The sequence below is a fragment of the Arctopsyche grandis genome, chromosome 7, assembly GCF_051622035.1.
Source record: "Arctopsyche grandis isolate Sample6627 chromosome 7, ASM5162203v2, whole genome shotgun sequence".
NCBI lineage: Eukaryota > Metazoa > Arthropoda > Insecta > Trichoptera > Hydropsychidae > Arctopsyche > Arctopsyche grandis.
In genome coordinates, this window is record NC_135361.1 from 3,610,915 (window position 1) to 3,624,534 (window position 13,620).

General features: G+C 30.9%; 2 protein-coding genes across 2 annotated transcripts in view; both read left to right on the forward strand.

Annotated features, from left to right (window-relative positions):
• LOC143914944 (uncharacterized) overlaps positions 1-13,620 on the forward strand; it is a 55,944-nt gene that overhangs the window by 17,725 nt on the left and 24,599 nt on the right. The gene's annotated exons all lie outside the window — the stretch shown is intronic.
• Positions 1,179-11,200, forward strand: LOC143914939 (uncharacterized). The gene is made up of 3 exons (XM_077435354.1): positions 1,179-2,991; positions 8,210-9,013; positions 10,139-11,200. The coding sequence occupies exons 1-3, from the start codon at positions 2,209-2,211 to the stop codon at positions 10,562-10,564; spliced, it is 2,013 nt and encodes a 670-aa protein (XP_077291480.1). The 5' UTR covers positions 1,179-2,208; the 3' UTR covers positions 10,565-11,200.

Here is a 13,620-nt window from a genome sequence, read left to right on the forward strand (position 1 = left end):
TAATATAAAATCATTCACATTTAAATATATATATATATATATATATATATATATATATATATATATATATATATATATATATATATATATATATATATATATATATATATGTATTTGTGTGTGTGTGTGTATGTGTGGTGTATATTTGTATATGCAATAAATTCCACTATTTTCATTCAAATTCCATTTTATTACAGTATTACTGCAGTATTTAAGACAAAAAATAATTTATCATACATAATTATTAATCAAAAGTAATAAATGTAAATATAAATCACTTCAGGCGCATTTCATGACGGAATATTTATAGCCTACATCAGTTTTATAACAAAGTTAATTAGTTAAAGTATGTAATTTATGGTAAATAGGTTTTTGAACATTAGGGAGTCGTCAAAAAGCGCGCAAACCAAAATAGCGCCGTGACAATATCGTGCACCGCATGTATAAACAAAAATATATAGTTTTAATAGCTCGCGATCCAGCTGACCTACTTAACAGACTAACACAGCTGGACAGGGAAAGTAAGAAAGTAGGATTAAAAATTAACGTAGATAAAACTAAACTAATGTTCAATAGTTATCACATGCCTGATAGCATCTCATTAGATGATAAACCAGTAGAAGTAGTAAATAATTATTTATATTTAGGTCAAATAATTGACATGTCTGGTAGTAAACATGAAGGGATAAAGAGACGTATGAAATTAAGATGGAGTGCATTTAGACGAATGAATGTTGTTTTTAAATCATAAATGCCACTCTGTCTGCAGAAAAATATCTTCGATCAATGCGTTTTGCCAGTGATGACGTATGGATGTGAAACTTGGACATTGAACGCCAAGATGCTACTGAAAGTCTAATGCACTCAAAAAAGGAAGACAGGAAGTGGAGCACGTGGGTGATAAGTATGACAAGGGTAGTGGATAGAGTAAAGAGATTGAAATGGCAATGGGCGGGCCAAGTGGATAGAAGAATGGACAAAACAAGTGCTTGAATGGTACCCGAGAGAAAGCAAAAGGGTAAAAGGAAGACCACAGGGAAGATGGGTAGACGAAATTAGGAAAATGTGTGGGGTGAGATGGATGAGAGTTGCGCAAAACAGAGACGAGTGGAAGCGTGTTGGAGAGGCCTTCAACCAGCAGTGGATGGTGAATGGCTGTGGATGATGACGATGATGATATATTAATGCTGCTGCTTCACTCAAATCAACCAGGAAGGTCGACTCTTCCTACAAATGCCATAGCTCCATGAGAGGCCATCCTATGCTATTAATCTTTTAGAACAGTCAATGACCAAAATTGTACGATTCCTTGCTCTAAAACGTAAATTCATGATGATGATATATAATATGATGTGACAACATTATTTTCACGTATTTAAACCAAAATGTTTATGCAGTATATGTACTATCAATTTTCCGGACTAATGATGGAGATAATGACTAAGAATGGTTTATTTTTGGTTCGCTTCAAAATATTTTACAGAAAATATGCATGTACATAATCTTATAAATTCTTCTAAGGCAATTCAAAACAAACGGATTTTAAAAACGTCACTTCATCAGTTATCAGTTAACTTCATAAGTTATCAGTAGGTTACTGCGTAGGGCTGCCATTCGAATATTCTAATTAATTGGCAGATTTTTTTTTATTCGTTATGCAAACAATTCATCAACTATTCGTAAATATGTATATACTCGTATTTAACAAGATAGTTGAATTTTTACTTTATGTAAATATGTATATATTTTACAAGACAGTTGAATTTTTAGTTTATGTAAATATGTATGTATATATTTTACAAGACAGTTGAATTTTTACTTTATCTTTGTACGTAGTAAAAAAATAGACGAAGTTTTGTGTTCGTGCGAAAATTCGGCTTCAAGATTTTTATTGATTTGAAATCAGAATCAATTACTGATGAATTTTTCGTGGTGTAGAAAAACCATTATTTTCCTTCGTCTCGTACTTTTTTACACACTTTTTTTAATATATTGATTTGTTTGTTGATTACCAAATACATACATACATGGTTTAGAAAAAATGTGTGTGTGTGTTTTGAACTCGAACGAATATTTAGGAGCCCTAGTAAAGCGACTAAAGATTATTTAATCATTATGCCGAAAGTGAACACCCTAATTTGAACAAAGATAAGCCACTTTATTTAAACGCTCCTCTTTTTAAATTGAATTCAGTTCATCTAAATAGACATGGATGAAAGCAACGATACTCCCATTGTCCTCCGAGATGATATAATCGGAACCATCAATAGAATATCTAAGAATGAGAAGATCGAAAATGCTACGTTGCACATTTCGGAAGCCACTGCCAAAGGAGATAACTATGTTGGGAAACTTTACCGTGTGAAAGCCATTGATAAACACGGAAAATCGATCAGTCTGATAGTGAAGTGCGCTCCTGATGATACATATTTCAGAGATAATTTCCCCATTAGAGTCATATTCGAAAGGGAAATACTGACCTATTCCGAAATACTTCCGGCGATGGATGCTCTTCAGGATGAATTTAAAATTCCCAAGAAGGACAGGTTTTGTCATGCTGAATACTATGAAAGCATCAACGAAGTAGAGAAAGAGTGTCTTTTCTTTGGTGATTTGGCCGTGGAAGGATACAAGATGTACGACAGACAGAAATCTTTTGATAACCAACACTTGGAGCATGTGGTGAAGACTCTGGCCCGACTACACGCCACCTCTTTCGTCATGAAGAAAACCAAACCGGAGTTGTATGAAAAACTTTCCCAAAAGGTGTCGGAACCGTTGGATTTTGGAGAAGGCGAGACGATCGTGGAATTATCTAGGAAAAAGGGTAGCACCGTGATCGAAAACGCTGAAATCCGAAAAAAAGTTGAAGATGCGTTGGAAAATCCACTTGAAAAATATAAAAGTTTTATAGACTACAAAAGAACGGCACCATACAATGTCATATGTCACGGTGACTGCTGGATCAACAATTTCCTGTTTAAATACGAAGTAAGTAAATCAAATATATATATACGGTGTACTCTCGATTATCCGGACCAATGGAAAAACTGAATAGAACGTATAATCCGAACTATCAATTTTTTATATCGTTTCTATTGTTTGAATGAGTGTTTGAGTAACAATAGAAACGATATCCGCATAACTAATACAATGAAATCCCGGATTTGATTTCAAATCATTTGAATCGCTATCATTGTTTTCCCGATCTAACATTTTCAAATCATTTTAAATTTTCCTTTAATCTGCATATATCAGATACTGTGTCACTTGTCTCGATCTCTTCATAATCCGATTAATCTATTTCCATGTTAGGAAGAATCTTTCTCTATGATATAACCAGTGTTGGTGTTTAAGATTTTGCTATTCCGCGTATAGTATCAAATATACACTTTCAGAAATTGGTCAAGTCATCAACTTCCTCGGTACATCGGTTGAATAAGACTACTAATATTTAGCGGTAATAATTAAGCTATCATGAGACCGTCGTTTGTTTTTAATGTAGTTTCATTCAGATGAGAAGCAGCATTATCTATTAACAATACTGCTTTCTGTGGCAATTCTTTACTTTTTAAAAATCTCTCACTTCAGGAACCCATTTAGTTTTGAAACAATCTTCGAAGATCTCTCTATCCATCCATGTTCCTTTTTGGTTATAATAATCAATAGGAAGATTTTGTATTTCAGTCCCATTGAAGTTTTTTTGCTTTTCTAAACCTGAATCAAAATTTTCATATTCATTTGTTCGGAAGGATATACATATGTACATATGTACATACATACAGTACTCTCACAATCTCTTATGAACCCCTACAACTTTTTTCTGTTTTACTATATTTCAAACAGTTTAATATTCCATATTCTTCGACGAGCTTTAATGTTGATTCCCTATTTTCGAATCCCTAGTTTCATTCAGATTAGAAGAAGTATTATCTATTTAAAATACTGCCTTTATCTACTACCCATTTAGTTTTCAACCTACCTTTCTAAGATCTCTCTTGCAATCCATGCTCCCTTTTGGTTATAATAATCAATGGGAAGATTTTTTATTTCAGTCCTATTAAGATTTTTTGGCTTTTCTAAACCTGAATCTAAATCATCCTATGAAGATATTTTCATATTCTTTCGTTTGGAAGGATATACAAACAGTACTCTCACAATCTCTTATGAACGCCTACAACTTTTTTCTGTTTTACTATATTTCAAACAGTTTAATATTCCATATTCTTCGACGAGCTTTAATCTTGATTCCCTATTTTCGAATCCCTAGTTACATTCAGATAAGAAGAAGCATTATATATTTAAAATACTGCCTTAATCTACCACCCATTTAGTTTTCAACCTACCTTCGAAGATCTCTCTTGCAATCCATGCTACCTTTTGGTTATAATAATCAATGGGAAGATTTTTTATTTCAGTCCTATTAAGATTTTTTGGCTTTTCTAAATCTGAATCTAAATCATCCTATGAAGATATTTTCATATTCTTTCGTTTGGAAGGATATACAAACAGTACTCTCACAATCTCTTATGAACGCCTACAACTTTTTTCTGTTTTACTATATTTCAAACAGTTTAATATTCCATATTCTTCGACGAGCTTTAATCTTGATTCCCTATTTTCGAATCCCTAGTTACATTCAGATAAGAAGAAGCATTATATATTTAAAATACTGCCTTAATCTACCACCCATTTAGTTTTCAACCTACCTTCGAAGATCTCTCTTGCAATCCATGCTACCTTTTGGTTATAATAATCAATGGGAAGATTTTTTATTTCAGTCCTATTAAGATTTTTTGGCTTTTCTAAACCTGAATCTAAATCATCCTATGAAGATATTTTCATATTCTTTCGTTTGGAAGGATATACAAACAGTACTCTCACAATCTCTTATGAACGCCTACAACTTTTTTCTGTTTTACTATATTTCAAACAGTTTAATATTCCATATTCTTCGACGAGCTTTAATCTTGATTCCCTATTTTCGAATCCCTAGTTACATTCAGATAAGAAGAAGCATTATATATTTAAAATACTGCCTTAATCTACCACCCATTTAGTTTTCAACCTACCTTCGAAGATCTCTCTTGCAATCCATGCTACCTTTTGGTTATAATAATCAATGGGAAGATTTTTTATTTCAGTCCTATTAAGATTTTTTGGCTTTTCTAAACCTGAATCTAAATCATCCTATGAAGATATTTTCATATTCTTTCGTTTGGAAGGATATACAAACAGTACTCTCACAATCTCTTATGAACGCCTACAACTTTTTTCTGTTTTACTATATTTCAAACAGTTTAATATTCCATATTCTTCGACGAGCTTTAATGTTGATTCCCTATTTTCGAATCCCTAGTTTCATTCAGATTAGAAGAAGTATTATCTATTTAAAATACTGCCTTTATCTACTACCCATTTAGTTTTCAACCTACCTTTCTAAGATCTCTCTTGCAATCCATGCTCCCTTTTGGTTATAATAATCAATGGGAAGATTTTTTATTTCAGTCCTATTAAGATTTTTTGGCTTTTCTAAACCTGAATCTAAATCATCCTATGAAGATATTTTCATATTCTTTCGTTTGGAAGGATATACAAACAGTACTCTCACAATCTCTTATGAACGCCTACAACTTTTTTCTGTTTTACTATATTTCAAACAGTTTAATATTCCATATTCTTCGACGAGCTTTAATCTTGATTCCCTATTTTCGAATCCCTAGTTACATTCAGATAAGAAGAAGCATTATATATTTAAAATACTGCCTTAATCTACCACCCATTTAGTTTTCAACCTACCTTCGAAGATCTCTCTTGCAATCCATGCTACCTTTTGGTTATAATAATCAATGGGAAGATTTTTTATTTCAGTCCTATTAAGATTTTTTGGCTTTTCTAAACCTAAATCTAAATCATCGTATGATGATATTTTCATATTCTTTCGTTTGGAAACATATACAAACAGTACTCTCACAATCTTCTATGAACACCCACAACTTTTTTTTTGTTTTACTATATTTCGAACAGTTTAATATTCCATATTCTATGACGAGCTGAAATGTGGACTCCCTATTTTCGAATCTCTCAATTAACGCAAGTGTTTGTTTTATAATGAAGACAATTTTCTTGTGCTTATTTCGTCGGCTTCTTGATTTTTGAAAAAATCGATTATCTCAAAACAAGTATTTTTTAATTAAACCTTTAAGCCAATATAACGACTATTAGTTCCATATAAGTCCTAAATAATGCAGTTTAATTTATTTCAAGCACAGATAATCAGCGAACCAGATAATCCGCACCCGGATAATCGAGATGACACTGTAGAGTATGATGTTTATATAGTACCTATAAATACAATATGGCCGCAGGCCGTATGCCGAATTAAGACACCGTTTAATCGGCCTCTTATGTGTACAAAATATAAACGCAATCGAATAATATTATTTTTATATTATTTTCAGGATGATAAATTATTAGATGTGAAATTCGTCGACTGGCAAGTAATTCGTCTGGCATCGCCCATTACCGATATTGCTTACATGATGTTCTCGAGCACGGATGAACAAATGAGGTCAGATTGTTACGTGAGATCATTAGATCAGTACTATGAAGCATTGGACAGAAACATCACCATGATGGGTTGCAAGATTGCCGAGTGCTATCCACGTGAAGTTTTCGAAGATCAGATCAAATCGACGATGCCCTTCGGACTGATAACTTCGATGATACTACTTCCTTTAATCCTATGCGAAAGAGATAACACGCCGAAAACAGATTTAACACTGGAGAACTACAATGAGGAAATGTTGGACAACCTATTGTCAAAATCTTGCAGGGATCGTATAAACGGAATCGCCAGAGACTTTGCGTCTTATGGTTTAATTTAAAAGTAGTTCATTATTAAGAATATATACATAAAATCATTCACGTGTATACATATGTATGTATATTTGTCTATGTATTAAATTCCACTATTCCATTTGAATTACATTTTATTACAGTATTAATGCAGTATTTAAGACAACTAATAATTAATTTATCATACAAAAGTAATAAATGTAAATATTAATCACTTCAGGCGCGTTTCATGACGGAATATTTATGTATGTATAGCTTACGTCAGTTTTATAAAAAAGTTAAATAGTTAAAATAATATGTAAGTTATCCTTAAATAAATACCATAATCGCTAACTAAATATTATAATTTAATTTACTGTAAGAAAAGTAGTCCTGGAGAGGGGCTCCACTTTTTATGTGTGACAATAATGATATTGTAATTTCGAAATAAAAATCCAATCCCACATCTTATGACATTTTCTTAAATATTATATACTAGTGTTTTTACCAGGCTTCGCTCGGTATTTTTAATATAAACAGCTTAAACATGACCATTATTAAATTTATTTGATTAGTTTTCTTTTATTTAAGTTTTTTGATTACTTTTATTTTATTTAAATTTAATTGATTAGTTTTATTTTATTTTAATTTATTTGAATATTCGTTTTTTTTTTATTAAATTGAACGTCACGGATTTTGCGAAACAAACAAACATACATACATACAAAGTCTCCTTCGAAATTATATGTATATTAGACTAGTTGTTTTACCCGGCTTCGCTCAGTATTTGTAATATAAACAGCTTAAACATAGCGAATATAATAGTAAATATTCATTTTTTTTATTATATTTATTTGAATTGAAAAAAAATCGAATCGTTGTCATAGAAACTTTCCTAACAGTTCGCAAACAAAAATAGTCTCTTTCGAAAGTATATATTAGATGTACATAAATACATACACATTATGCTTCTATTTATAGTCTACCTTAATTTTTCGCCAATTATTAAATGACCACAGTTATTATATTAAATATCGATCAAAGATTATCTACTATTTGTAGACTTAAAATAAAGATAAAAATTCTCATTTGTTTTTTATTAAATTTTCATACTAAGATAACTTACGATAAATAAAATATATACTTGGTAATGAATACGTGTCTGTTGCAATAATCCTAATAGAACTTATCATATAGCAATCTTAGTTGTTTTTATTAATTTTAAAACAAGATGACATTATCAGTACAGATTAGTACAGATTAGATTAGATTTATTATTAGTGCAATTATCAGTACAGATTAGATTTATAATATTGTAATTTATAGATAAAGCTGTTAACTTCAAGTTGTTTTTTTCGTTTTTGATAAATAGAATCAGTTCTTTAAAATGAGCACGGCTGAAAGCAACGACACTCCGATCGTCCTTCGGGACGATATAATCGAAACCATCAATAGAATATCTAAGTATGAGAAGATCGAAGATGCTACATTGGACATTTCGGAAGCTACTAACAAAGGAGATAACTATCTTGGGAAACTTTACCGTGTGAAAGCCAGCGATAAACACGGAAAATCGATCAGTGTGATAGTGAAGTGTGCTCCTGATTTTATAGCGTTGAGAGAGGTTTTTCCAGTAGCGTCCATATACGAAAAGGAAATATTTACTTATTCTGAAATACTTCCAGCACTAGACGCACTTCAAGATGAGTTTAACATACCCGAGAAAGATCGGTTTCATCACGCTAAACACTATGAAAGTGTCAGTGAAGTGGAGAAAGAGTGTCTCTTCATTGGTGATTTGGCCGTGGATGGATACAAGATGTACAATAGACAGAAGCCTTTTGACAAACAACACTTGGAGCTGGTGATGAAAACTCTGGCCCAGTTACACGTCACCTCATTCGCCATGAAGAAAATCAAACCGGAACTATACGAAAAACTCACGCAGAAGATTTCAGAGCCGTTTGACTTCGGAACTAGCATTGACATGATGGAAATGGGTAAAGGAAAGTCCATCAGCATAATCGAGAGCGCTGAAATAAAGATAAAACTTGAAGAAGCCTTGGACAATATAGTCGAAAAATTCTATGGCTTTCTAGACCACAAAAAAACTGCGCCCTTCAATGTCATCTGTCACGGTGACTGCTGGATCAACAATTTCCTGTTCAAATACAAAGTACGTAAGCAAATCCAATATTTGTATATTACCTTATTTTAATCTTTAATTTATACCACGAGGGCCTAACAGATAACCCCAAATGCGCCTTCCTAGCCAATCACAAATATATGTACATATTTGTAATTGAACAAAAATATATTTATTTAAAGCGCAATTTCTTTAATTCAATAGCGCAAATGATTTGTTCTAATGAGAAAAGCTATTTTTATTATTACAAACCTCCTTTACGTTTCACTTACGATTACAATTCAGGAAAAAATTTGCCTCTTATCCGATCGTTTTCATTCTTTGCCATATTGCTCATTTTGGTCATCAATATAAGTAAATGGATCCTCCGCCATTACGATAGAGATAAATATCGTTTAAGGCACGTTTGAAGTTTGCAAATTTGAAATCTGGGTGACGTATATGCAGTCTTTAGTTTTATACATAGATGGCGGTAGTAAAATAAAATTATTGGTATTTTTATTCAAAATAATAATTTATATATCTTAATATTATATACAAAACTAAAAAAGAGGTTTGTTTTTAAAAAACTTTTTTTTTCTAAGTGCACTGATAAATCGTACCCTATATGTATAATATGAATGTAGTATGAAAAAATCCACATTTATTTTATTTTATTTTTACATAGATATATACCCGGTAGGCCTTACAGGTAAACCCTCAATGCGCCTTTCTAGAAAATTAATTAAAAACATTGCAGCAATTTTTATTATATTAACCGCTGTATTTTGAGAGGCTGAAAAATAACTTTGCTCCTTGGAACGAATCATTTGCGCATTAGAATAAAGAAATTGCGCTTTTAATAAATATATTTCTGTTCAATTATAAATAAATATATTTGTAATTGGCTAGGAAGGCACATTGGGGTTTTCCCGTTAGGCCTTTCTGGTTTATACATATCTATGTTTTAAACTCCTGTTAATATAATTTGCCACTCGAATTAATTCGTTTTGATTTAAAAAAAAAATACTCGGTTAGAAAAACCAATCTTCATAAACGCGGTAAATTAAAAAAATTGTGAAATTAGCTCAAATACCACGGAATAAAAAGTATATTTTCGATTGTAAAAAAAAGGAACCAAATCATAATCGTGTCATTTTTTTTTTTGTTTTTCAGGACGACCAAGTATTGGAATTGAAATTCGTGGACTGGCAACTGACTCGTCTGGCATCGCCCATTACAGACATAGCATACATGATGTTCTCAAGCACGGATGAACAAGTAAGATCAGATTGTTACACGAGATCATTAGATCTGTACTATGAAACATTGGACAAAAACATCACCATGATGGGCTGCAAGATCAGCGAGTGCTATCCACGTGAAGTTTTCGAAGATCAGATCAAATCGACGATGCCTTTCGGACTGATAACTTCGATGATGCTACTCACTATAATCTTGGCCGACAAAGAAAACGTACCGGATGGGGAAATGAAACCGGAAGACTTCACTGAAGATAAGCTTGACAACCTAATATCCAAAACTTACAGGGAACGTTATAACGGAGTGGCGAAAGACTTCGCTGCATATGGTTTAATCTAAAACCTCCACAATTTTCATTCAAACTATATTGCTATTGTTGCAAGTACATACATATATATCGAGGCAACAAATCAATTTTAAGTACAGTAAAAATATCATCAGTAGGGACTATTTCAGTACAACATATTTTTATCGTTTTATATAAGAAAATTTAATAATTAAATAAGCATACCTACATAATATTGAAAAAAATCGATTTTGACGACTACGTGTTATCGATTCACCATAAAGATTATAAGCATGAAATAATATGAAGATGTAAAGAAATTAAAAATAAAATATTTTTGCATATTGAAATTATGTACTACTTTCTGTTTACAGATTTTTACCAAAACCTTGTCAACTCTTATATATGACTAACATTTGACGGGCTGAAAACCAGACTGGTACAAGTGACATTTTTAAAAGAAGTCTGGTTTAAGTGCTAAAATAATAGCATATATGAAATTCTATTATTTTAGCACTTAAACCAGCTTTTTTTAATAAAAATGTCAGTCTTTTTGTCAACCAATACAAATTTTACTTTATCTATGTATAGATACACTAGTGGTTTTGCCCGGCTTCGCTCCGTATTTGTAATACATATATATAACGCTAAAACATGACTAATCTTATAATAAACATTTTATTAAATTTATTTGAATGGCATTATTTTATAAAAATTTATTTGAATATTCAAATTTATTAATTAATTAATATATAAATTTATTTTATAAATATTTATTTGAATATTTTTCTTATTGAATATTTTTCTTTTTCTTAAATTGACTGTCACGAACAAACAAACATATATATTAAGTCTCTTTCGAAATTATATGTATACCAGAATCCGGCGCCTGGGTCCCCAGCGCCTGCGCCCCTCGGGGCCGGAGGGGAATTTATTTGTAGTCATGGAAATTTGTTTGCGTTTTCCATCCAACTATAGTTACAAAGTCTCTTTCGAAATTATATATTAGATACTACGTAGTAAGAATAGATGAAGTTTTGTGATTGTGCGAAAATTCGAACTCGAGATTCTTTAGTGAGATATGAATAACGATGTACGAATTATCTCCAAAATACATCTTGTTTTGAAACGTAATCAATGATCGATATAGCAAATCATATAAATAATATCTCAATTCTGTCCGTGTGTGTGTGTGCGTATAGATAACGCTCGCCGTACTAAAATAGTTATTTCGATTCGACATACATATGTACATATGTACGTCACAGCTATACATGATAATAATAGCCCAATTTCACCTGTTTTTTTGTTTGTTGATTATTTTTGGTACAAACAAATGTATATAATATGACATAATTATCTATTGCCATTCACAATCCACTGCATCCATCCGACTAATTTGTAAAAACATATTAAGACGCATTCACAAATGCAATCACCACAATTAACAGCATTCCAATGTTATCATTGTTGTGACTAGATTTAAAAAATGTCATTTTATGACATTTATCTGTAGAGATAGCATATACATACATGTGGTTAAACATACTTACATTATATTATCAGGATAAAGCTTAAAAAACGTTTAAAAAAAATTACGGTTTAGTTTAAAAGCAGTAGATTATTATGAATATATGCATGTATAGTCAATATATTTGAAAATTTGATAGTTCCATGATTGCCATTCGAATTGTATTTTACAATGGTATTATTGCACTAAGAATGTGATTGATTATAATTATATTAAAAGTGCACATGTAGAGTTAAAAAAATTATTATTGGCACATATTTCATGCAAATATTTATATAGTCTTAATTAAGCACTAATAATAACACTATATAGATATGTGTTTTTTAAATCACGCGATTTTTCTATATCTTGGTGTTGTTCGGTCGATGTCTCAAAATATGTCAATTTTCTGTTCAAAATGAATATTGAAATCTATAGTCGGGTATTTTATCTTTCATTTGTAGTACTTTTTAACTTTCAAATCTCTCTAAGTAGTCGTCCAGTTCAAATCAAAAGTCAAAAGTACGTATTTTCACTTGGGATTTTTTCCCAACTGTTAATACTATATCTTATATCGAATATTTTCTATTGGAAGATGTTTATTGGAATAGTGTTCTGGCTACACTATTTTTTGTTTTCGTTTAAAAGGGTTAATTGTAACTGTTCTGAACAATTATAAATCGGTAAAATTGCGATTGGTCAATGAAGATACACAATGTATAAAAGCAATAATTATTAAATAAAAATCTACCAAGCCTTCTAAAATAAAATAATTTTATTTAACACAGTAACGATTTTATATCTTTTTATAATTTTATATATAATTTAAAATCTGAATATTACCTGGGGACGCCTGTTACATCGTTATGACCAAATATGAATATAAAAATGAAATAAAACAAAATTACTAAATTGAAAACGGGGAATAAATACATAATTGGACTTTATTTTAGTTAGTATTCCCTAAGTAAACAACTTTATTTCGGCTACTTTACACTTAAAATTAGATACTATTCACTTGGTACATCTTAACTGAATTTCCAATAGATAGTCATACATATGTAGATAGGCCTTGATTCTTATCACTATAAATTAAATAAAAATAGACACCCTAATTCATTAAATTCATTGAGAGTTAACTTGTCATGCTTTAATATATGTATGTACATACATAGATATTCTCCTGATTTATTTTTATACGGGGGGGGGGTTAGAGTAAACATATCTGAAGGTCTCTGTGATAATAAAATTTCATTTAAAATTGTTTGTCGATATGTTATATCATCTTGTTTATCTATTGCATTGTTTATTATCTTGCACATTGTCCTCATGATTAGGGCACATCAAAAACAATGAATTTTTGAATTTGGAAACAACTTCAGTTAAAAAAGAAGTTCTGAATCATGGGAAATCCGTAAAAAATAAAATAAAAATTCTAACAAAACTATTTACTCTGCTGCCAGCCCATTCAAATTTGTGAAAATGGTAAATTTTACCGATTTTCGAAGGTTTTTATTTAATTTAAACTCCGTTCTATTAGTTTATGTTTTTAATTAACCTGATCATATAAATGGAATATTTTTACATCAAAAACACTTC